The 24,446-nt window shown below is 43.6% G+C and overlaps 3 protein-coding genes across 5 annotated transcripts; 2 read left to right on the top strand and 1 right to left on the bottom strand.

Annotated features, from left to right (window-relative positions):
* Window positions 1-286: 286 nt before the first annotated feature.
* On the top strand, window positions 287-9,694 carry LOC138635445 (solute carrier family 2, facilitated glucose transporter member 4-like). Its single transcript, XM_069722912.1, has 11 exons — window positions 287-549; window positions 2,356-2,451; window positions 3,962-4,122; window positions 5,532-5,656; window positions 5,780-5,895; window positions 6,032-6,194; window positions 7,115-7,302; window positions 7,435-7,539; window positions 8,397-8,498; window positions 8,589-8,792; window positions 8,920-9,694. The coding sequence occupies exons 1-11, from the start codon at window positions 517-519 to the stop codon at window positions 9,142-9,144; spliced, it is 1,518 nt and encodes a 505-aa protein (XP_069579013.1). The 5' UTR covers window positions 287-516; the 3' UTR covers window positions 9,145-9,694.
* Window positions 9,695-10,763: 1,069 nt separating this feature from the next.
* On the bottom strand, window positions 10,764-15,167 carry LOC138635446 (Y-box-binding protein 2-A-like). Its single transcript, XM_069722913.1, is given in 11 exon segments — window positions 10,764-11,352; window positions 11,770-11,849; window positions 11,922-12,059; window positions 12,638-12,801; window positions 12,804-12,874; window positions 12,988-13,067; window positions 13,388-13,624; window positions 13,704-13,793; window positions 13,869-13,902; window positions 14,046-14,109; window positions 15,033-15,167. Coding segments are annotated over 10 exon segments (999 nt in total). The 5' UTR covers window positions 15,112-15,167; the 3' UTR covers window positions 10,764-11,352; window positions 11,770-11,807.
* A 2,926-nt stretch (window positions 15,168-18,093) lies between these two features.
* Window positions 18,094-24,282, top strand: LOC138635448 (eukaryotic translation initiation factor 5A-1). Of its 3 annotated transcripts, none has more exons than XM_069722918.1 (6): window positions 18,094-18,500; window positions 20,267-20,436; window positions 20,755-20,859; window positions 22,141-22,272; window positions 22,523-22,595; window positions 23,334-24,282. In XM_069722918.1, exons 2-5 carry the CDS (start codon window positions 20,269-20,271, stop codon window positions 22,583-22,585), a joined length of 468 nt encoding a protein of 155 aa, XP_069579019.1. In that variant the 5' UTR covers window positions 18,094-18,500; window positions 20,267-20,268; the 3' UTR covers window positions 22,586-22,595; window positions 23,334-24,282. The 3 variants fall into 3 exon arrangements, with proteins under 3 accessions (XP_069579019.1, XP_069579018.1, XP_069579017.1); XM_069722917.1 differs by having other exon boundaries at window positions 18,095-18,500; window positions 20,264-20,436; window positions 23,760-24,281; XM_069722916.1 differs by having other exon boundaries at window positions 18,095-18,500; window positions 20,264-20,436; window positions 23,334-24,281.
* The last annotated feature ends 164 nt before the right edge of the window (window positions 24,283-24,446 follow it).

Here is a 24,446-nt window from a genome sequence, read left to right as displayed (position 1 = left end):
AAAAAAAATTAAAAAAAAGATACCTCCTCTGTAGCACCCCAGTCTTTCTGTTGTCCTGCATGGTCTTCTTCCTGTCCACATGCTCTCTCTGTCCCCCTGTCGTGTTCAGCCAATGGTAGTTAAGGTCAAGAGAGCTTCCTGCTTGCGTCTCGACCTCTGTTGCAGAACCTCAAGATCAGCCTACAGGGGCCTCTCAGGAGCAGCAGCCTCACCCCCTCCCCTCCCCGTTCCTCCTCTTTGCTGTGGATACGAGAGGCGTGCACGTGGTTGTGCGGGTGTCATTTTATCCCCAGCTGGACGGACAACACAAACTTCAAAGAAGGGAGGACAAACTGCAGGACAGGACGCAGCAGATTTATCACTCGTTTGGATTTAATACGTCTGCCCGTTTTTTGGGGTTTTTTTTTTTGGTGCTACAGTAGAGTGTTCAACGTTTAAGCTACCAGGGTTTGTCTCCATTTGGCAACAGAGGCATCTGTCACCGACTGCTACTGGGTGCCTGGAGCTGCCAAAATCATGCCGACTGGGTTTCATCAACTCGGGGGGGAGGTAATTTCTTCAAGCGTGCTTTTTTACCGTTTGTGAATCTGTTTGTGCTTGTTTTTAAGTCGCAAAAGTGATTAGAAAAGTTGTGTGTTGCAGGAAAAGCTGTTATTTCTAGCGTAGCCCGGTGCGCTTTTCAATGCATGGGCGTCTATGGATAGATTTTACGCACGGGTATATCACAAAGATTGGAAGACAGATTGCGTGTTTGATATGCAGAATTGTAGACTGTCTCGTAAAATGCAATAAATAAGCATAAACTCATTGATTGGTCGGGGGAAAATGACAAATAGAAAAGGATATGAAATCATATTTACATGATTCTCAGCTCTAAAATCTCCCAACTGTTGAGGCAATCTAATCCTGTGTTGTACTTTAAACAGAGTCTAAAACAATGAACAGTTGAGAATACCAGTAATCTATAATGAAGGCCTTAGTAGCAAACAGTCATTGTGTCATTTATAGAGGACAGCATTAGTTCTTAGTGGTGACCTTGACCAGTCAAATATCTGTGTTTACAGATCAGAGCTAAGTCCTGTGGGTTGGTCACAGACCATCTAGTTTGACTGGTTCCTTCTCACCACCCTTATAAACAGTGCCTGTGTTTAGCGCTCCCTTCAGCTCTATGGAAGAATCATTTCTCGGTCAGGAAGTTGTGAGTTCTATTCCTCTCATTGTGGATAATTTTGCCTTTTCGGAGACCTTGAAATATAAAAGAGTTGATTGTTATCTGTGATGCCATCAAGGCAACAACTCCTTAAGCTGCTGCTAGTGAACTGGAGACAGACTACGTCACAAGATGAAAAGTCTCGTCACATGGCCTCCTGTTTTACCTTACTGTTATTAAAAGTAGGTACAGATTAATCAGTGAATAAAGTAAATGAATTACTAAGTAGTCCACCGTAAGCGCAGTGAAATGCAGGTAACGTGAAGGGTAATGAAGAATAACTGGCTGCTTCTGGTGCTTTAGCTTTTCTGCAAGGACACACACGCTCAGAAACACACCCCCTTTTGTTTTGGCTCAAGAATACTAAACAGCACTTATCTAGAGACCCAACACAGCAAGGTCAAGACACGCAGTTACAGATTTACAACTAACAATTGGTCAAACTTTGCTAAAGGATCCAGAGGTAATAATCACAGGATCAAATGTGCTCAAATAAAAAAAAATTAAATGTTCACCTTTTTACAAAATAAAATAATGCACATCAAACAGTTGTACATATATTTTCCCTCCAATAAAAATTTTATTTCACACAAATTTGGCCCAAATTTCAAAATGACTGTATTTTTCTGTTTATCAACCAGCTCTTAAAAGCATGAAAATCACCATTAAATTGTCATAATATCAGTTTTGAGTTTTAATATCTTTCGACTCTTTTATAATTTATTGGCCAGTTACAAAACGACTCATCTTTTTTTTTGGAGACTTAAACACACTTTGCTGGAGGGGAGGTCCTCATTTCCCCAAGGTCACCTCATTTGTCACCGTGGAGACAGGTGCCTGAGGCCTGATGGGAAACGGGAGGAAAGCTAAAGTTCAGGCGTCAACAGTAAAGTAGCCGGTGAAGTCATGGACGCCACTAAAGAGATTGTCTCTCCTCCGAATCACAGTTATATATAGTTGATGTTAGTGGAGCAGTGAAACCAAACCTGGCCGTCCACTTAAGCTCTCTTATTATTTGCCATTATTACTGTTATGAAAAGACTTGTCAGCACTATTGACCGCTCTAAAAATAGCAGAGTTATTGACATGTTATTCACCTCTCTTTGTGTGTGTTTTTTTTTTTTTTGTGTGTGTCTCTTCTCCAGACAGTGACTTCAACTCTCGCTCTCTCAGTCTTCACTGCTGTCCTCGGATCTCTGGAGTTCGGCTACAACATCGGTGTTATCAATGCACCTCAGAAGGTAAAAAAAAAAAGAAAAAGAAAAGAAAGAAAAAACATAGCATTGATGTTCGGAACGAGCCCATAATAATAGAAAAAAGTGGCAAAACAGGTGCCAGTCTGCATTAGAAGCGAAAGATGCATGACGCAAACACAGCGACATTTAACCAAACTCAGCTGTTTGTCAGTATTTCCGGATTTTACAAGGCGGTGTGTTTGACGCCACAACACGCGGCCGTGATGCCCGATGATGTTTAGAAAATAAACAAGGAAGAGCGAGAGCCTCGCGTGTGATGCTGTGAAGTCGTGGAAGCTCGGTGAAGGGGAGTCGGAGGAGAGAGCAGCGTGGGGTGGATCAGTTTGGCCAACATCTTCATTGTGTCAACACACCGGTGGCAGCCTCCAGTCGGCCTCTCGTCTCATGGAAAACAGAGAATATTTCTGCTTGCTTTATGAGAAAGGAGGAGATACGTGATTGGTTATAACTTAGTGCCGGACCCTTCAAATACAAACACTGGCTGCATACATGTAAATATATTTAGATGCAGGCACGTGATTTTTTTAAAACCTGACTTGCTGTAGTCATGCAATAAGTTGCTGCTCATATTGCAGCCACATATTGTGCTCCAGCAAGGCGGCACGCTTGGGTACAGCATGGAAAATATGCATCGGGAGTGATTCACGAGTGTCTAAGCACCTGCGCACATCACACTCTGTTACAGCTACGTCCTTAATCACATGTATCAATGTTACATCAAACCCAACAGCCGACGGTGTTCTTCGGTATGTCTCACTCGGTTGAGTCAGGGCAACCTGATTTACTGCAAACATGACAGAGGTGCTAAAACCAAAATAGAAGCTGAGCTGCTTCGTGTGTGTGTGTGTGTGTGTGTGTGTGTGTGTGTGTGTGTGTGTGTGTGTGTGTTATTTTCATTTAGTTTTGTTGGCCATTATATAAGAGATGTCATAGCAAGAGGCCATTAAGTATTGGTTGTATTTTATATCCTGAATATTGCTGACAGGCTGGTCCTTCATTTATGTGCATGCTTCACTTAGATCTCCCTCTGCTGCTGTGCTGACGATCCCTTCACATTTGTATTAATGTGGTTCCATCTCAGAGATCAAATGTTAAAATCCTGGCCGGGATATCCCGGATATCGACTTACATTTTTTTAATACTCACGCTAAGAGCTGACTTTGGAAACTTTGGAGATTTTGGGAAATATAAACATTATTTTCTACAAATCTCTTGTTTTATAAGCCCCAAAAATGTAAATATGAGGCAACTTTAGTCAAATAAAAGTGTAAAATTGGCAACATTTTGAAATGAAGGACTAAGTGATCAAACAATAACTTAAATGGTGTCCTATCCCCCCCCCCCCCCAAAAAAAAAAAATCCTGCTGTCCCATAGAATCTGTAAGCAAATTATCTTTACTGCAACAGACCCCAAGCTCCAAATTTGTTATGCAGATTGTTCTGTTCCTGTAAGAAATTCATTACGTGGCGTGACTTGTCTTCGTGCCCCCTGCAGATCATCGAGGAGGACTACAACGCGACATGGGTGCACCGGTACGGAGAGCCCATCCCCTCGGGGACCCTCACCTCCCTCTGGTCACTGTCCGTGGCCATCTTCTCCATCGGCGGCATGTTCTCCTCCTTCTGCGTGGGTTTTGTCTCCGAGTGGCTGGGAAGGTAGGAGAACACAGGATGTTACATATCCAGTGGTTTTAAGGTTAATTACGATGCCTGCGTCCTGCACGGTACATGAGCCAAAGCTTTGGAAAATACTTTTAAAAACAGATGCACCAGGCCCGAGCTGATTAATATGATGTTTTGACTGTGAAGTTGTAGATTCAGGTGCTTGTTTCCAGCTGGCTGCTCAGATCACTGTGTTGTCCATTAAAGCGAGGCGACATGGTTTTGGTTACGGTCACACAGCTGGTGTGTGACAGCTGGAAGGAAAAACGGCCTTTTAACAGGAAGAAAACCTCCGACAGAAGCAGACTCGGAGCCACTTGCCTCGGCTGGTCGGGGTGAGGGGAGAGCAGAAACAGAAAAGAACAGCACAGAGAGACGACAAACAATGGGCTGGTTGCTGGGGCCAGTAACCACAAATAGAAAGGTATAACAAGAGAGAGGACGGGAGAAAAAGCACAAACTGCAGGAGAGATTTAGAGGTCTTGTAGTTGCCTATGTTGCCTCCCAGCATCTCGTCTCAGTCATTCAGGGGAAGCTCTGCCAACGATGTTACACGTCGACCCAGTTTTCCCGCTGTAACCTGAGCCGGGATGCAAGCTGGGCCCCCATCCCACAGCTTCCAGCGACCGAAAGGGGATCAAAACAGTGCCGGAGACACTGGGCCAGGAGGGGTGGAGGTGTTCAGCGTGGGTGCAATCAGGAAAAGGCCTTCCTAAAAAAAAAAAAGCAGCTGTCACCGACGGGGCTGGTGAAGACTTGTGCAAGTGGCAGTGACCTGAGGTCAACGTGATTTATTAGATGCAACTCAAAGTGTCCTGCAAAGGCAGACGTCCTCTCTAACAATAGATCTTATTGTTCAGTGGAGGAAACGGACCGGAGCGCAAAAAATGACAGACGTGAGCAGCCTGCCTCGAAACATTTGTCAGGACAGGAGGTTTTGTGGGTCATAGAGAACCTCCTTCTGTTGAAAATATACCAAATATTTCTTCTGTTTCTTCAATGTTTATCCTTCTCTGTGCAGAATGACACTTTTTTTTTTATACATTTATCTGCTGATGTGTGCTCAACTTAAACATCAGTATAGGACTGTTATGTGAGGATTTGAGGATTTGAGGAGAAGGAGGAGGAGACATGTATGTCTGAATTTAACATATTTGAGATTCTGGATTTTTAATTAGTCGAAATTAACTGACCTTTTTTGTATGACAGCGCCCTCCGGAGGCTAAAATAAACCTGTCCGTGCACATTCAAACCACTAACTTCAGCTGGACAAAAAAACTGTCCCAGCATCCTGCCAAACATCTGTCTCTTCTCTTATACTCTCTAATAATGACATAGGTCACATTTAGATGATATTAGATGCGATCCATAATTCCAAAGATGCTCGTCTGTGTTTGCTCCAGGAGGAAAGCCATGCTCATAAACAACTTGTTTGCATTCATTGGTGGAAGTCTGATGGGGTTGTCCAAGCTCTGTCGCTCCTTTGAAATGATGATCCTGGGACGTTTCATCATTGGTGCCTACTGCGGTGAGCCGTCCAAACAAATGTGAAATCACAAGAAAGTCACAGTTTTCTTTTGTTGTTCTCAGTTGTTTTTGCAGCTCTCTCACGTCCGATTTCTGTCTTTCGTCCACCTTTCCCTCCGTGCAGGGTTGGCCTCTGGCCTGACACCGATGTATGTGGGTGAGATAGCGCCAACGAGTCTTCGGGGGGCCCTGGGCACGCTGCACCAACTGGCTATAGTCACCGGTATTCTCATAGCTCAGGTGTGGCCTTTCCCTTCAACTCTCCCTCTCAGCATCTTCTTCTTATCTTCACATGACAAGTGTTTTCCTTGCGTTCGATCTTTTACATGAATATTTTCCACATATTTTTAATCGTTTGGCTCCTCTCCCCGTGCAGATCCTCGGTCTGGAGTCGTTACTCGGCAGCGAGGACTTGTGGCCTGTTCTGCTGGGCTTAACGGTCGTGCCGACTGTTTTCCAGATGGCTCTGCTGCCCTTCTGCCCCGAGAGCCCCCGCTTCCTCTACATCGTCCGCTCACAGGAGCACCACGCCAAGAGCGGTGAGTCACCTTGTAACAATAACCCTCGTAATGTCTCTGGGGTTATTGAAATCTCCAGGTTTAACATTTCTAACAGGGTTTGAGGAGTTTGAAAGAAATAGGTATTTAGGAAGGCAGGGAGGGTCTAATGAAACAGTTGGATTGGATCATCCGGAGGGACGCACACTATGCACAACCTCTACACTTCTGCTAACCCTAATCTTATGGGAAATCCATCAGGTGTTTTTGGAGCTTGACCCATATGAAAAACTGAAAGTCAGGATATCCACTGCTTCAGTCTTTTAAAAAAAAAATATATCTCTTGTGAGTTCTTCCTAATTTTGGGAAATTAAATACAAAAAACATTTGTATACCCCTTTTTAAAATGTTTTTAAAATGTCTCCATTTACCTCCCACAGCATTTCATAAATCCAGCGTGTCATCTTCGGCTATTGTACCTGCTGCTGTAGTTTGGGTTTTAAAAGTTGGCTCAAGGAGATATTGGGACCATTTCTGCATTTTAGTCACCTCACAGGACGTTTGACTGACAGGAAGTCAAGGCTGAATTTTCATGGTCGGGTAAACTATTCCCTCAGTGCCCACAATTTACCTTAGAAATGCAAAGTAACTCCCAATACTAACCTGTAAAAAAGTAATAATGGTGAAGTTTTCTATACGATCTAACCACTTACAGTAACCTACAGTACTTTGTATTTGTAGTAAAGTACCTGGATCCCATTATGTAAAATGTATGTACTGAGTTAAAGTATATAAAATATAGTCGGCCCCATGAAACTTCATAGAGCCTCTTCATCAGGACTATTCCTTAAAAATCGGGGATCCAAAATATCTTCTCTTGGAAGGTTCAAAACTCAAATTGGTACGAGTATACATCGATGAAAAAACTCACTTCTCACTCTTTCCCTTTCTCCCCTGTGCAGGCCTGAGGAGGTTAACGGGTCGGCAGGAGGTAGGCGACATGCTGGCAGAGATGAAGGAGGAGAAGAGGAGGATGGACATGGAGAGGAAGGTGTCCATCCTGGAGCTGTTTCGCTCGCCATTTTACCGCCAGCCCATCATCATCTCCATCCTGCTGCAGCTCTCTCAGCAGCTGTCTGGGGTCAACGCCGTGAGTCACACCTACGAAACGACATCATCCATTACATTCGGCATCACATTTGACATCAGAGAGTCTTTCAAACACGAGCAATCAGTGCGGTGTAACATTAACCCAACCTAAATCTGTGTATCCCGCTGGCAGATTTTCTACTACTCCACCAGTATCTTCATGAAGGCAGGAGTCCAGAGTCCAGTCTACGCCACCATCGGAGCCGGAGTAGTAAACTGCGCCTTTACCATGGTCTCGGTGAGCAGTCACACCAACAGAACTTCATCCTTGTTGACACACTCCTCCTTTCTCACACGAGTTCCATTTAAAGTGTTAAAATCATTTTTTAAACCTAAAACGATGAAGATGACATTGATGCCGTGTACCACGGCGTGTCTCTATTACTGTTTAACACTGTTATCAAAGAGTAAATAAGATAATAGGAGGTTGTTTAAATATTCCGGCATCCACGTAGGCCAAGTTTAGTTTGGCATGTCAATGTGTTTCAATGTCATTCATGGGTCAAGGAAACCGATTTTAGCCACGAGGGGTGACGATGTCGGATGGTCAGCCACTTTGCTCCAGACTAAAGTATTAGAACAAATTTAGGACAGTGCTGTTGCTAAATGTTATAAATTCTTCCTCTCCATCCGCAAACAATCCTAATAATTGTTGACTGAATCACCATTAAATTTGATACGTGACGAACATGCTGCTTACACACTGATGCTTCACTATCACCAATCTATATAATATTATATCAGTCAGAGGGACCAGTCCAGTACTTTTACTGTAATACTTGAACTATATTTTTACTGCTAATACTTTTTGGCTATGTACTTTTACTGAAGTAGGATGTCTCATGCAGAACCTTAACCTATAATTAAGTACTTTTACCTCAGTAAAGCAATACTGCCTCACAGGGCTGCTGATGGCTGTAAACCTTTAGTCCTGTTATGACGTCGAATCGTATATTTGACAAAGAATCAGACTTCCCTACAAAATTCAGTGATTTGCTATCAAAAGTAACTCAAGCAGAACATGTAGGTTTTAGTTCGAGTCGGCCACGGAGGATTAACGGCCTCTCTGTTACCCCGTTTTCTTCTCGTAAACAGCTCTTCCTCATAGAGAGGATGGGTCGACGGACGCTCCACATGTTAGGACTGGGAGGGATGTGCATCTGCGCCATCATCATGACCGTGGCACTCGCTTTACTGGTGAGTGACACGAGGACTTTTTTATTTTTTATTTTTTTACCTATGATGAATTACCAGTCTCTAAAATACTTGTTTTCTTCCACTTGACAGGAGAGTGTTCCTTGGATGAGCTACATCAGCATGCTGGCCATCTTTGGCTTCGTTGCCTTCTTCGAGGTCGGTCCAGGTCCCATCCCCTGGTTCTTCGTAGCCGAGCTCTTCTCTCAAGGTCCGAGGCCGGCCGCCATGGCGGTGGCAGGCTGCTCCAACTGGACGGCCAACTTCATCATCGGCATGTGCTTCCAATATGTCGCTGTGAGTACCTTCGATAGATGTTGAGGACGAGCAGCCCACCAATGGTTTTCCATTCTTCGGTACGATCTTTTTACACGTTTCCGAGGTCTCTGCCTCAACCCCTGACCTTCCTCCCATCCTCCCCCAGGAACTTTGCGGGCCGTACGTCTTCCTGATCTTCGCGGTACTCCTCCTCTTCTTCCTCATCTTCACGTTCTTCCGGGTGCCGGAGACGCGGGGCAAAACCTTTGACCAGATCGCAGGCAACTTCCACCAACACTCGGCGGGAGGGATGATGGACATGGACATGGACATGGACCTGGACAAGCCCAGCACCGAGTTGGACTACCTGGGGGAGGAAAGCATCAACTGAAAAGTCCCTTTCGAAGGAAAATGGAACTGGTTACAACTTGAGATGAGCAGTGTATACGGGCCTGACTCCCAACTCTTATTTTCTGACATGTATATTGAGGTCTATCGTTGTATTCATATAGATTGTGGTGCCAAAGCAGTGTTGAAGTGTGTGACAATTTGGGTGTTTTGGAATTGTCCTATTGCCGGTGCCACTGCAAGTTAATGGTTATGAATTCTGCCTCGACAAAGGCTGTGAACCTCTGGATTAGGGGTTGACTGCTGTAGTTTCAAGGCTGTCTGGACTTTTGAGGCGGTGACTGCCAGTGCGGTAGGATTTGATTCCATGGTGAAGCACTCGGTGGCAATTATTGACAGACGGAGGTGGAGAGACTTTGGAATTCCTGCACTTCATAAAACAAAGACGTCCAAAGTTTTCAGATACAGAAACAGTAGGATGAACAGCAATGAAGTTTTTTTTTTTTTTTTTTTTTTTAAAGATGATGGGAACACACTAAAAGATGGGATTCATGAGGCTAATGTGGCATTTTATTTTATTTTTTTTAACTAAAGTCCAACTACAAGATTTGAGGTCTAAATACTTTGGGGTAAAACACTTCTTTGGGTTCAAACTAAAATGTAGACGTATCATGAAGCACCGAAAAGGGTTCTACTACTGAAAGCTGGTGTGGCGCAGTCAGAGTACTTTTTGTTCTTTGATCAGACTTGGAGTGAAGTTCATGTGAATTTTAGATTGATTATCCAAAGATTTTGGGTTTAAAAACACATTTAGAGTGACTTCTTTCTCAAAGGAGTTTTTAAAAAAATTTTTTTTAAGGAAAGACCTTATTCACGTGTCAAAAGTGTCGAGTTTTGGTGCAAGGGCCAAAGCTCAGGTGTTGGACCGGTGTAGGAAACAGCAACATGCCATCTGTCCATAATGAGCCACGACTCTCTGACTTCTCGTAAAGAGGGGAGCCTCAACTTCTTCATTCTTAAACTGGACTTTCATTCAGGAGTATTTCCCAGCTCAAGTATTTTTCTGTTCATGAGAAACTCCTTGCACAAGTTACAGAAATGCTACGTTTAAAAGACGCTATTTTACTACTTCATGTGTACATACGGTGTGATGTTTGTTCATATTAAAGTATGATGGTATAAAAAGTTTAAATTGTTGATGCACTCCAGCTGGTGTTTGGTTTTGTGAACAGAAGCCCGATATTAGTAGAGCGAGATGTGTGATCATGAGGGCTGCCTGTGAAGCGTTCTTGTGGATGAATTTTGTATCACAATCGTCAGGTTTGTGTATTTTTCTTGGCATCTGTCATGTGTGCTGTTTGCGGTCTATTCTTTAATGGTGTGTATCACTACCTTCTGAAAGAAAAAAAATAAATCATAATAATTTGTACCAAGACTGTTCAGAGAAGACATGTTATTTGTATAGAGTGAATATTGATGCTGTGGAAGGTAAATAATGTTACCGGCAACATCCGAAGACCTCATAATTTCTAGAAAACAGTTTAATCCGATTTAAAAAACAAAAAAACCCGCATATTGGGTCTAAAGCGGCATCATCTAATCTGCACCCCGTTCATTATAAGAAGAAAAAAACAAAAACAAAAACAAAAAACGACTGAATCCTGAGATTTGCAAACATGATTTATTAATTAGCATTTAGGTACTGACATTGCACATAATCCCCTCCAAACAAAAGCACACACAAATAAGTAAAACAAAGGAAATAAAGTTTCTTTTTTTTTATATATCATCAATCCATCCTCAGACTGAGGAGGTGAAGGGAGTAGTTTCAAGACTTGATTGAGGTGGTAACAGAACTAAACTGACTCCCATAATGCACCACCAAATTAAAAGAATCTAAATAAAAAACAAGGCTGGTTCCTATATAATCTACTTTTATGTGCTCCAGTTAAAGAAAAAATGTTTTTAAAGGGGCAGTTGAAATAACTGGGCTACCAAGTAGATTGTCCATTTCTTTCCCCATGTTTCTTCTTTAAAGATGTACTTTTTAAATTTCTAAATATGCACCCACCACCCACCTGGATCCCCCTTCTTCCCCGCCCCGTCCCTCTCCACATGTCAGCGTCTAGACAGGACAACACAAGACAAGATGAGGGGGGGGTTCTGGGGGGACGACAGCGAGACCAGGTGGGTGGGGTGAGGGGGGCAGTGCATGTGTTGTGAAATAGGTCCAGTCCTCCAACCCGAGGACCTACGAGAAACAAAACAACAAAGACAAATAAAAAGGACACAGGGACAGTGAAGAAACAAAAAAGACACCTCTAATCCTAAAAGGAGGATTATATACATACACATATATATAATCTATATCTATCCATCTATCTATCTATAGATATGGATCTATAGATATATAGGTCTGAAATCCTGGGTCCCAGAGTTTCTGAGCCGAAATGTTCCCTGTATTAGACAAAAGTCAAACATAAAACCGAGTCCTTAAAGAAAGTCCTTTCCATCCCTTTTAATTCCATCATTGCACCTTAAATCCAGTTTCTTCACTAAACTGCCCGTTAGTGTCCGTCAATGTGGCACAAAACAAACGCTACCCGCCACATCTCCCACCCCGCCCGACCCGACCCGGGGCTGCACCACTTTAAGTGTGGGGTCCCACCTCTTTCCAAGGGTCACGTGACTGTCCTCTCACGGACGTCACTCTGTCGGTGCCGGGGCTTCTGTGGCGGCTGCTGCCTGCTGAAGGGAAGGACACGGTTCAGACCGGCGGCAACCACAAGTCAAGGATACCGTCGGCTGCGACGCCTTTACCTCGGGGGATTTGGGCGTTTTTGGAGAGGTTTTCGGGGAGGCCTTTGGTGATTTTGATGTAGATGTTGATTTCAGGTCAGTTGGTTTTGAGGTCTGAGGTGGGGTCCCGGGCTCTGATGCAGACTTCTCTGCATCATTCTTCAAGGTGTGCAAGCAGAATACATTTTTTTTTTTTTTTTAAGTGTTCAGTATGTAACAGTAAACCACAACATGCAAAAACAACCGTCTCGGTTTTTTTCCTCAAAAACATGAACATATCTTGAGTGGTTACAAGGGTTTGAATTTAAATCTTAAAATGTTGCATTGACTTTTTTTTTTTTTTTTTGCCTTCAAGTTGACCGAGAGGACAAACTGGTTCCACAGACACAATCCAATACTATTGTAAAATGCACAGTATAAACATTAGACTGCTTGGTTAGAAGTATGCCAATAACTATTTCCTGCGTAGAGGGAAATAAAAACAAAAAAGATCAGATTTGAGTGCTACACTGCTTTCAGTGAGAAACGCTCTGGTCAGCATTTCTTGATGACCTACATTCGATCGTTGACATCATATCCTGATTCAGGACTTGGGGCAAGATTTTGCTGGCAAGTTAAACGACCTTTACAGCTCAAATGCGAGTTCTTCCCTTTTCGTATAAATATTCAGCCGTGTTTGGTAAATGGTCTCGGCACTTCACTTCTCGGAGTTTTATTCATGAACCGTGATCACTTACTTTTGAGGCAGAAGATTCAGAGTTTCTTTGCCTGCGTCTTCTGGGCTGGCGGATTTGTTTCGGGCCCTCGGCTGTTTCGGCTGTTTCTTCGTTGGTCTGGGGGCCTTCGGAGGCCTTGATCGGCTTCACCTCGCCCTGCTCCTGCTCCTGGTCCTGCTCCTGTCCTTGCTCTCCTCCGGAGCAGCTGCCGGCTGGCCGTCTGCCGAGTGCTCAGGAGGTGGGCGAGGGCGGAACGGTCTGAATTCAAGTCAATCACATTAAAAAAAAAATAAACTCCTGTGCTTCTGCCATCCAGAGGTGGAAATACTTCATGAAATCAACAGGATTTATGAGCAGTGATGTCGGGTCACCTGCGGTACGGACGCCAGAATCTGCGCCGTTGCGGCCGCTGCGTCGGGTCGTCTCCATCCTTCTGTTCCTCAACTTCACCCTAAAACAAAAGAGAAACAGGAGACCAGTTCGATCCATAGCTTTAAACTACATTTGATCAATTTAACAAACAATAATAATAATAATAATCTGATAATCCTCCGCTGTAAATGTCAGACTACCCTGAAGCCCTGATTGTTCCGGTACAGCTCCCCTTGACCGCTAAAACACAATGTACTTTTTCTTTGGCGTATTCAGATTTTCACCATCAAATTTTCATTCACTCCGTTTCGGTTAAATAAAATTAAAAAAAAAAAAAAAAAAAAAAGTGGGAAACTATCACGGCGAAATCAAAAGCTCCATCATGGGCTTGGTTCTTACTTCTTGTGCCTCTTGCGGTGGTCTGCGGGGCCGACGTCGGCGCTGCTGAGGCCTCACTCCGCCGTTCTCCACCGAGCCGTCGGTCTCGGGAGCCGGCGCGTCGCCGTCGGCCGGCTTGTCACCGGGCTGAGGGCTGCGGGGGAAGAACCGTCGACGGAAGCGACGTTTGTTGGGTGCGTAGCGGCTGCCTTTTACTGGAACACCGCCCGGACCGGTCACGTTGGCTGCCTCCGAGCCCTGAAACCCAAGTTCGACAACCGATTTTAAACAGTTGAAATAATGACACTTTGAAATGTAACTGCGGCCCGATTCTCACCTTGGCCGCTTCTATCACATCAAACTCTACGACCTCGCCGTCTCCTACGCTGCGGAGAAATTTCCTAGGATTGTTCTTCTTGATGGCAGTCTGTGGAGAAAAACTATGTATCCCATCAACTCATAAAAACATTCATTAAAAATAAAAAAAAATGCTCCGTCTTACCTGATGAACAAATACATCTTCTTTGGTGTCATTTCTGTGAGAAATAAAACCTGACCATTAGTAAAAAATTTAAAAAAAATTAAAAAAAAAAAAAAAACATTGCTGATGTTGCTTTTAAAAAAAAAAAAAAAAAAGCACTGAAATGATGTAATGCAGGTAAAGGAAAGGAAACGTCACCTGTTTATGAAGCCATATCCGTTACGCACATTAAACCATTTCACTGTGCCTTGGACTGACGTGGCTGCAACAGAAGCGCATGATACATTTGGGTATCCCAGTTGCATTTCACGTGAAATGACGTTAAAAGAGACATTCAAAAGAAAAAAGAACATCCTCTTATCTCGCTTTGCATCAATTACAACAAGAAAAAAGAGAGTTAATCAATCATTAACGGTAAGACTTTGAAACCAGGCCCGTACCAGGTCACGAGGAAACGGCTCCATGTTTTACACCCGAAATGAAGTTAAATACGATTCACAACAAACAACTGATGGTTTATCATTTCCACTGAGACTGGACATTAGTGGGTTTTCTGGTCGAAAAGCCCAATAAACGTTTTTTTTTTTTTTAATTGGCGCGTTTGCTTCTCAGGAAAATGATTTGCAGCTGAGGTCGCGCGCACGCGCGCGCGCCCCGCGCGAGGCAGCTGATAAGGAGCAAATTTAGGTCATTCGGTCACACTGTTAGTTTAACACGCAAATAATCTTCTTTCCCCCGTTTAATTACGCACAAAACGGTGATAAACTCAAAGAAGTCGGTGGATTTAAATGTATTAAAAAGACATTAAAGGAAAGCAAGACGTGCCCGAGAGACATTTTTCTGTTAAGTCACAAATTAAAACAATTTCAGATTTCCTGCGAGCCAAATAAATGGCTCCCATTTTTCTGTTCAGAGATTTGACTTCAACGGCGTAAATAGTGACTCCCCACTAAACCTTGTGTAAAACCCAATGCACCACGTGTTTGTACCAACAAAACAAAACAAAAAAAAACACCACACCGAAGTGTGACAGTGATTGACCGACGTTTAAAGTTGGCAATTATTGCTGCTGCAACATTTTCTTTATTTCACGCGTCTGAGAAGACGATTTTTAATTTTTTTTTTTTAATTTTTTTTTTTTTTTTTAAAGCTGTAATTGAGACGTGGCCGTGTTTCCAAACCCACCTATGATTTTCCTCTCCGGCTGTGGCTCCTCTTCCACCGGTGCCGATGGTGGAGCGCTCTGCGCCTCGGCGTCGGTCATGCTCGCTGTGGGATTAGTTCGCCTCCTGAGTCCCCTCCCTCCTGCTCTTCCCGAAACTTAAGTCTCCACTTCGGCTAAGTTTTTATCCCGACGTCCCCTCGGGCTGGCGGACGGAAGCCGCGCCCTCATTGGTCTTACGGAAGGGCTCTGATTGGCTGTGACAGATGCGCAATTGGGTGGGGGGGGGGGGGTTGTCAGGTGAAGGACAGGTAGAGAAGGTGTTTCATTTTAATTTTTAAAAAAAGGACGTGGGAGATAATGATATTAGAAGAATCTGCTTTAAAGAATGATCTGTTTCATATTTGATCGACCTTTGGAGTATCAACACGCCTCATATCGGTCTCATATTTTAGGCTTTTAAATATAACAAGGTGGCTGGAAGAAGTCCTGAGAACCATACTTAAGTAAAAGTACCAATACAGCAATGAAAAAAAACAAAAAACTAACTCCATTACAATGCAAAATCTTATGCTAAAAGTAGGTAATGAAGCAGCAAAATGCTAAAATTGTAAAGTAAATGCATATCATTAAAGTATTAATACTGCAGCATCAGCGTGTAAGAAACGTGTTACTGTTTTTGCTGCAGGTGCAGCTGATTTTACACTAATTGTTTTACAAATGGGGACAGCAGGTCAATCTGAGGGGTCGTCAGATGATGACTGGGAGAAATTTCCCCTCGGGGATTAATAAAGTGTATAAAATCAAAAAAAAAAATCAAATAAAGAATAAAAAACACAAATCTGTTTTCAGCTTTTGGAATTTTTCTCATCTTTGATTTTTTTTTTTTTTTTTTTTTTTTGGTGAGATGTTGGCTTATTTTAAATTTGATCAAAATGATAAATTCAGTGGGAAAAGTTGTTATATTTGAAAAGCTTATTGTTATATTAGCCATTGTGTCCTCTTTAAAGTCACTAAAAGCTGTCAAATAAATACAGTGGAGTAGAAAAGTCAATATTTCTCTCTGAAATGTAGCATCACATGGAAATAAATTACAAATACCTCAAAATTGTACTTAAGTAAATGTACTTTGTTACTTTCCACTATACTGCAAATAATTAAATAATGTTGACCTGTTCATACTAATTTGTTATTTCTCTGTAAAAAAATACAGTAAGTTTTTGGCACACAGATGCCAGTTCTTTTAGCTGCATCAGCCTTTTCAGACATGACAAAGTAATTTTGCCTCAACCTGTTGAATGGCTTTGTTATAGACGATGGCTGTTTTCAGCCAGTAGGGGGAGACAAAGTGACTTCATCGAACATGATAGGCTGAATTTAGTCATGTTATTTTTTTCCAATTAAAAATCACTGAATAGGAATATTTTTTTATTTCAGAATTTTGTATGATGGGCTAACCTGGAAAGACCAATTTTTTTTTTTTTTTAAAGAATATTTTCCAAAGTAATTTATACAGTGTTAAGACAGGTGAGTTATAACTCTATTGATCAAAAAGCCTCAGCCCAACTTTCTGCTTTTGTGCTTTGAAGGAAGTTCCTCCTAAAGTGAACTTCCACACTGCATTCGACTGACTGGATAAGCTGTCTCGAGACGTTTGTGATTATTTCGACCGGTAAATAAACAGCCCCTTTAACTTTTGAAGATGGTTGATGCGATGGCTACGGCTCACCGTGGGTCATGTGTGGGCCCTGAGAACTTTTAATAAGGTTTCATCTGACAGCAATAACTTAATGTTCTTTTTTGGGGGTCAACTATGCCTTTGTGTGCAGCCTTCAGTAGGTCACAGGACTCCAGTTTCACAGCACTAAATTTAACCTTGCAGCTCAAAGAAGTGCCAAGCTCAACGAAACCACAGAGGCCACTGGTCTCTGGACAGAAAAAAAAAAAAAAAAAGACTCTAATTAGAAGTAATTATTAGTAACAGAGGAGATCACAGAAAGCAGAGAAGTACGTTGACAGGATGGCAGCACTGACACTGTGAATGAAGAGAGTTTTTAATAACGCAGGGACTGGAAATTTGGCAGAAAATCAGCAGTTATGTTTAATGATAATGTGTGAAATTTAAATATGTTTAGGAATTTTTTTTTCCGCAATGGTAAATATTGTTTTATAAAAAAATAAATAAAAAAAACCCGGTGAAAATAGTTGTAAATTGCTTGATTAGATCAGGGTCGTATTGTCTATTGTCCAGCGAAGTAAATAAAAGAAGACCTGAGTGGTCCATGCTGCGCTGAAATGAGAAGTTACGCATGCGCAGGCTCCACCGAATCGCCGAGGTTTGTATGGTGGGCATTATGGATGAGAGCGGCATCAAGCCACGTGAAGTTAGTCACGAGAAGACCGGAAAAGTTGCCAACTTCACTTTCAATATAAAAGAGTTTGTCGTGTCAGAAAGAAGAAAGGAAATAGTTGCAAGCACACATTTAACACGGTCATATTTTACAACGGATTTTTAGCAGTTAAAAAAATAAATAATAATGGAGAAAACAAATTGTGTTCCTGCAAAGGGAGGTCATCCTTTACAAAATGTATTATGTTATATCACCTCTGGAGAGTACCATACAGCCTATATATTCTGTATCAGCCAGTAAACTGCTGAACAGAAATGCCAAGCACACATTAAGATTGGGTTGTTGTTTTTTTTAAAATTTTTTACATGTAATATTAGATAATTTATCCACAAGAGAAAAGAGAAAATTTCCCACTCAAACTAATCTCGGTCACAATTATTTCATAATCGATTCTTATCAACTGTTTATGTGGCCCATGTATATGTTTATTGCTTCATGACAACCGCGGAAACTCCTGTTGAAAGTCCCTGAAACATTTTTCTTTTTCTTTTCGTAGTCAAACAATTTTTTTCCCCATCCCAGGAAAGCTGCATTTATAATAATAATAATAATAATAATAATAATAATAATGATAATAACATTTTAATATGGTCTTAAATAGATGAGGATTTTATTGTGGCAGCTCCGATGGGAAGTCGGTAGTTCGGATCGTTTTCACGTCCTGACCGGCGGCGAGGAGCTGCTGGATGAGGGAGAGACGCAGGAGGTGGAGGGTGCGGACGGTGCATGACACAGCGGGGTTCAGGGCTCGGATCGGCGGCTGACTTTCACCTTGTTTTGTGTACGAGGTGTAAACCGCACTCTGGATTTTGACACCGCGGGGACAGGAGGAGAGGCGACTGGGATGAAAGAGGAGGGATAAAAGACGCAGCTGGTAGCGTGGAGGAAGAAGAAGAAGAAGAAGAAACAACAACAACAACAACAACAACAACAAAAAGGGGGACGCGACATCTCCAACCGAGGAGGAAACAGACCCCGGCCAGACGACCCCCACGTTTGCACGGAGAGGCTAAAAGAAGAGGAATTAAAGGGAGAAAGGCTGATAAGTAACGCAAGAGAAGGAGACCCTTTATCACCAGGGTAAGTTTCCTTTTCAAAACATCCAAGACACGGGGCGTGTTTGCGCCCCAGCAGGTGACTTATCCTCTGCACATGTCTGGGCTGAAGCTGTATTGTGACATATTCCCTTTAAACGCCCACCACGGACCTCCACATCCACGGACCTCCACGTCCACGGACCTCCACATCCACGGACTTCTACATCCTTCAACTTATCACGAGGGGAGTTAGTTCAAAATGGGAAAAAAAAAACAACCAATAAAATACCCAGAGTCTCGTTCGCCTTCATCATTGTTTTTAAGTGTCCTCGTGCTGGCCGGACGTGGCTGCAATGTCCTTTTTCTCCAATTAAAAGGACTTTCGCGCAACTTGATTCATCAACATTGTCTCCTCATTGCGCGCCGTAGCCATCGCGGGTATTCGCTTAGTCATTACTGTCGGAGCGGGCCGACATTCAATCGCTCCCCGCGTCCGTGGGCGCGCTACCGGCGTACTTTACGCGGCACCGTCACAGAGTTGTTTTCTTAAGTTCATTAAATGTCCTAATTCTGCCTCGTAAAGCTTGACTTTCTTGAAGCAAGAGGGCCTCGGCCCGAGTGCAAGTCAGTGCGCATGGACACGGGGACACCGAACCGTCAGACGTCCCCTCTCTGCGCGCACTAGGCCGCAGTCACCAAGGCGGACGCGTCCTCTCAACACTGCGGACATAGTTTAAACCCAAAGCACCCCCCCCTCCCTCCACACCCCTCCACACCCTCCAGCCCGGGCGTGACTTACCGCAATACTTCTCTCAATTATTCATCATCAGTTCTGCAACATTGGGGGCTGTCAATAGGTCACGCTCGCTTTAAATTAGATTATATGAAGTTATTAGTGCGGATTAGCGCCCCCCCCCCCCCCAGCTGTAACCAGGTGACAGGTCATCCTAATTGAGGAGTCGAGCCCACAATTTAGAGTTATAGGTATAAAACAAAAAAAGTGTGTTTATTTCTCAGGCTGTGGCGAGTTGGTGGCTAACTTAGTAGTTAACTGTCAGTTACACTGGACTCTGGCAAAACAGTTTGGTCGTGACTTATAGTTTCCCACAAATACTGATTATTATTTTTTACAGTAGACCTGGACTCCGTTGAAAAGGTGCCACGCGTCTGTTGGTTTATCTAGCACAGTCTGGTTTTTTGCTCTCTGTGGTCATCAGCACCGAATTGAATTGCCCCCCCCCCCCCTCCATAAGTAATAGTCGGTACCACCAGCCAACTCTCACATTTCCATCTTGTTCTGCTGAGATAGTGACAATCCGCAGGCAGCTTTGGCTGCTTGTCTGTCCTCGTGGACCAACTTAGATCCAAACTTAGTATCCGTGAAAGGAACACCAAGTATAGATCCGTACAATAGAGCAGGATCTGACCCGACAGGTCGTCAAGTTCACCCGGGCCCAGCGAACACTGGTCAGCGGACGAAGCCGTAAAGTTAACGTAGAACTGGTGCTGACGTCATTAAGTGTGTTTTCACACCTGAAAAGTCCAAACCGAGGCTCATGTTACGGTGACGTTGTGTGGAGGGAAAAACAACTAAACAAAAAAAACGTTATCCTGATCATGAGTGTCACCGTGGGTGAATATATCAATGACAGCAGTCGGAAACAAGAAAGTAGGTAATGAAGCAGCAAAATGGGGGAGAGACAGAGGGGGGGGGGGGGTGAAATCCAAGCATCGCTCATGGTTGAACATGAAATAAACACATCTGGAGATATGAACCCGCGCGTCCTGTTGTCTCGGCCTCCGCAGCAGGCATGGCAGATGCAGAGCTGGACTTCCAGACCGGTGACGCCGGGGCGTCCGCCACCTACCCCATGCAGTGCTCGGCCCTGCGCAAAAACGGGTTCGTGGTGCTGAAAGGGCGACCCTGCAAGATCGTCGAGATGTCCACTTCCAAGACCGGCAAGCACGGCCACGCCAAGGTCAGTAGGTCACCGACAACAAGAGGTGCTGAGTGTCCAGGTTGTTGTGACGCAAAACTTTTTCAAGCTGACGAAGGGAAGGTAAATTTATAATTAAAATGTTTTTTTGAAATAAAAACGTTCACTCCGGCCTCACGTGAGAGGGAACACAGACGGAGGGTGAGTCATCGCTGCACTCTCCATCCGTTCTCTGGAACAGACACAAGGTTACAGTCATTCATGTTATTTAGCTCCAGTACTTTTATCCGTAGTCGTGTTTGCTTTTTTTTAAATCTCTGAACTTTTCTTCCTCGTGTGTGTTTTTTTGTGTTCGCGCAGGTTCACCTGGTCGGGATCGACATCTTCTCTGGCAAGAAGTATGAAGATATTTGTCCCTCCACCCACAACATGGACGTCCCCAACATCAAGAGGATGGATTACCAGGTGAGACGGAGGAGCTCCGCACCGATACTCCGAATATTTAGCCAAATAAAAGGCGCAGTTACTTTTTCAAGCCCGAAGTCCAAAACAAAGACTCGGGACGAAATGAAAGTGTTTCGCTGATCCGGCTCCTTGTCAGGTTGCATGAGAACATGCAGCGGGACAGTTTTGTGTTTTTCTGCTCGTTAGAGACGACACCATCATCTCTGAATGAGAGAGCTGCTGACAGAGAAATTGACAGTGGAGGAGGTGGGGGTGTGTTGTCTCTATTTCACTGCATTCATTTGCAGAAGCCCCCACGGATGGTGTTTTATTGAAGCCCCCACGGATGGTGTTTTATTGAAGCCCCCACGGATGGTGTTTTATTGAAGCCCCCACGGATGGTGTTTTATTGAAGCACCCACGGATGGTGTTTTATTGAAGCCCCCACGGATGGCTCCAAATTCCCAACACTCGTTTTTTTTTTTTTAGTTTTTTTTTTTTAATGTTTTTAATCACAACTAAAAATGCTGGAAAAAAAAAACCCGTTGCTCACTGTCGCTGTCCTCGCTCGTGTTTTAAGATGCTAAAAAAAAAATGATATCCCTAAAAACAGCGTGATTATAAGTTAAAGGTGAAATCTGAAATTCAGTGAGAAACATTGTTGATATTTAAAACTCAGCTGAACAAACACACCCTTCACTTCAGTGCTCTTTCAAAAGCTTAGCCCCCCCCCTCCCCTCCTCCCTAAACTCATGGATGCACAGTGCCCAGCCAAAGGCATCAACAAGCCCAACATGGAGCTGATGTCTCTTTCTCACAGCTGAAGTTAAACAAACATTTGAGTACAAAACGAGCTCCTTTCCGTTGAACCCCAGGTGGCCTAAACTAAACCCACCAGCAAACGATGCAGGATTTCCTCCAGAGCTGAACCCATAAAGTCCCAATGCTCCCATATAACTGATGTGAGGAAGTTCATGTCTGCAGTCATTCACATTTAAAAAGCGTCCCCCCCCCTCGGCCCCCCCCACTTCAGTCCACACAGGTCACAGCATCGAATCTCTAAAGTATAATAACGGAAATAGTTTGGGGCTGAACGAGCAATAAGAGCTTCAACGATCTGCGTCATTCAAACGAAGAGCATAAAAAAATGGATTTACGTCACGTTGACAAAGATTGAAGTATGAAGCACCTGCGAGAAAACGAGCAGGTAGTTTAGTGTGAATATACGGAAATGAAATATCACGCGGTCGTTTCTTGTAATTCTGAGTATCTGCTGGCTCTTCTCTGCCTGTTTCCTCCCAGCTGATCGGGATCCAAGAGGGCTACCTCTCCTTGCTCCAGGACAGCGGAGAGGTGAGAGAGGACCTGAAGATCCCCGACGGAGACCTGGGGAAAGAGATAGAGAGCAAGAACGAAGCCGGAGAGGAGATCCTGGTGAGGACGGGGAGGGGACGGGGAGGGGACGGGGGGGACGTGTCCGTCCTTCTCCGTCTGGAGACCGGGGCGGAGAGCCGCAGTTACTTTTTTTTTCTTTTACCCTGTAACTTTTACATGATTACAGTTAATACGAAAAAAAAAAAAAATCATTTTATACATAGAAAACTCGTCTCGTTGGTAGTTTGAGAGTCTAAATCTTTTTTTCGTGTGACGTACATAAACCACCTGGTTTTTTTTTTCTCTTCAGGTCACCGTTTTAAATGCGATGGATGAAGAAGCTGCGATTGGCATCAAAGCTTTGGGTAAATAAACCACTGCAGGTAAATACAGAGACGCAGCTGATCTCTCACCACCCCCCCCCCCCACCTGCACCAAGCCTGCCTGAAGAGGAGTGTGTGTGTGTGTGTGTGTGTGTGTGTGTGTGTGTGTGTGTGTGTGTGTGTGTGTGATGTCATAAACAGATATCGTTCACGAGTGGAGAGAAAAGTTTGAACTTGGGACGCGTAAGCTGAAATTTTAAGACGTCAAAATTGAAATGCAACGTTGATATTTCAAAATGAAAGAGATTGTATGAAGCGACGGTGCCACTGTGGATTTGCCTGCCCCTTAACGTCCCCATTTCGTTTCGTGTTCACGCCGTTATGGGGCGCGTGTATCATATTTCGATGTCGCACTGTGGAGTATAAATGAGAGCTCGTGGTTCATGTTGTATTTTTGGAGCGCTGCCGTCTTTTCTCTGCGGGTTTGCGCTTCATTTTTCCAGCCCTCTCGTGTTTCTAAGAAACCGCCTGCAGCGATCGTTGTAAACTGTCAAACTGTGCTATGCGCTTTTTCTTTCCTGCACTTTACCTGCAAACCGTGGAACAAAGTGTCCACACAAAAACAAAACAAAAAAAGACATGTTTTAAAGCTGCAATGTTTCCTCTGCAGAGGCGAGTTGAAACGCTCATTAAAGTATATTTATCTGGTGGGTTTTTTGAGCATCTTCTTCCTGTCGTTCCTGACCTTTTCCTTCCTCTTTCTCCTCATTCCTCCCTCCCCTTGTAACTCTGTTTCAGGGGCAATGGAGATGCACCGGACCTGAGGAAAAGGAGGAGATATTGCCTCCTCAATGCTCTTCTCTCCTCTTTTTTTTGTTTTTTTCCCCTTTCTCTTTGTTTTTCATACTTTTCTCTCCCTCTCTCTGTTGTCCGACCCTCCTCGGGGCTCGATTAGAGAACTTTAATCATCAATAATTGGAAATGTAAAAACGGTACAAAAAAAAACCCCAAAACATCCTCTACGTACATTTACGATAAAGCCACACGTGAGTGCGGGCGTACGGATGCGAAAGACGTGTGGTGGAAGGTCTCGCTGAGGATCGGCTAGATCTGCCAAATATTCTGTAGCTGCCTACCTTCAGGGGAAAACCTTTGATAAAGTCACAACTGCTTGTTGTTGTTGTTGTTTTTTTTTAATAATATGTTCCCGATTTTTTTTCCAAGGGCTTCAACTCTGCACTGTCCTGTCGAGGCTTGTTCAGCGTGTGCCATACGGGATGAAAGACATGACACGATTTTTGTATCTCTGTATGGTGCTACTCTTTTGGTGCGGTTGATCTGAACAAGCCCCTCCCCCTTTCTGCTGTTTTGTTTTATCGCCTGAAACTTGTCCAGTTCACCAACACGGCACACCGAGGTTCAGTTTCTGTTTGTTGAAAGCTGTGACAGAGAAACTAAAATAAACTGCTAAAGAACGTCCAAATTCTCATTTTTTACAAAAAAAAACTACAACTCAACTTCAGTGGTTCATTTTTAAATCCCTCGTACGGAGCTGCTTAGAGAAAAAGACCGGGGGGGGGAACTATTTGGTGAAACTCCCGTAGTTTGAGCAGCGATTCGGGAGGCAAGACGGGCTGTGGCAGTTTGGCATCTTTAACTTTGTGTTAATACAGACACTTCGAACCGAGCAGAATGTCTCAATGGCCGAAAGAAATAAAGATGACACAAACTGTTGGATGTGGCTTATTGTTTATTGAGCAACACTTAATCAAACGCTTAAAATGAGACCAGACCTAAACTTGATTTCAGCTGCAGAGGACGACAGAAAACACCGGAAATCCTCCATCCGCTTTAGTCATCTTCACTTATTTGTGTTAACCAACCCTAATGGGTCTAATGTAATTAACTAGA

Source organism: Brachyistius frenatus, unplaced genomic scaffold (assembly GCF_029030835.1).
Source record: "Brachyistius frenatus isolate BFR_SWC_R1_liver_20210118 unplaced genomic scaffold, ASM2903083v1 Contig_308, whole genome shotgun sequence".
NCBI classification, from domain to species: domain Eukaryota; kingdom Metazoa; phylum Chordata; class Actinopteri; family Embiotocidae; genus Brachyistius; species Brachyistius frenatus.
The sequence above is the reverse complement of the archived record's forward strand: the minus strand, read 5'-3'. Positions and strand labels throughout refer to the sequence as shown.

Bases quoted from the DNA above. Each gene is read 5' to 3' on its own strand.
- LOC138635445 (XM_069722912.1), top strand. From the start codon at position 517: ATGCCGACTGGGTTTCATCAACTCGGGGGGGAG. The intron at 6,195-7,114 runs GTGAGTCACCTT...TCCCCTGTGCAG, and splicing joins GGAGCACCACGCCAAGAGCG to GCCTGAGGAGGTTAACGGGT. The intron at 7,540-8,396 runs GTGAGCAGTCAC...TCTCGTAAACAG, and splicing joins GCGCCTTTACCATGGTCTCG to CTCTTCCTCATAGAGAGGAT.
- LOC138635448 (XM_069722918.1), top strand. From the start codon at position 20,269: ATGGCAGATGCAGAGCTGGACTTCCAGACCGGTGACGCCGGGGCGTCC. The intron at 20,437-20,754 runs GTCAGTAGGTCA...GTGTTCGCGCAG, and splicing joins GCAAGCACGGCCACGCCAAG to GTTCACCTGGTCGGGATCGA. The intron at 20,860-22,140 runs GTGAGACGGAGG...GTTTCCTCCCAG, and splicing joins TCAAGAGGATGGATTACCAG to CTGATCGGGATCCAAGAGGG.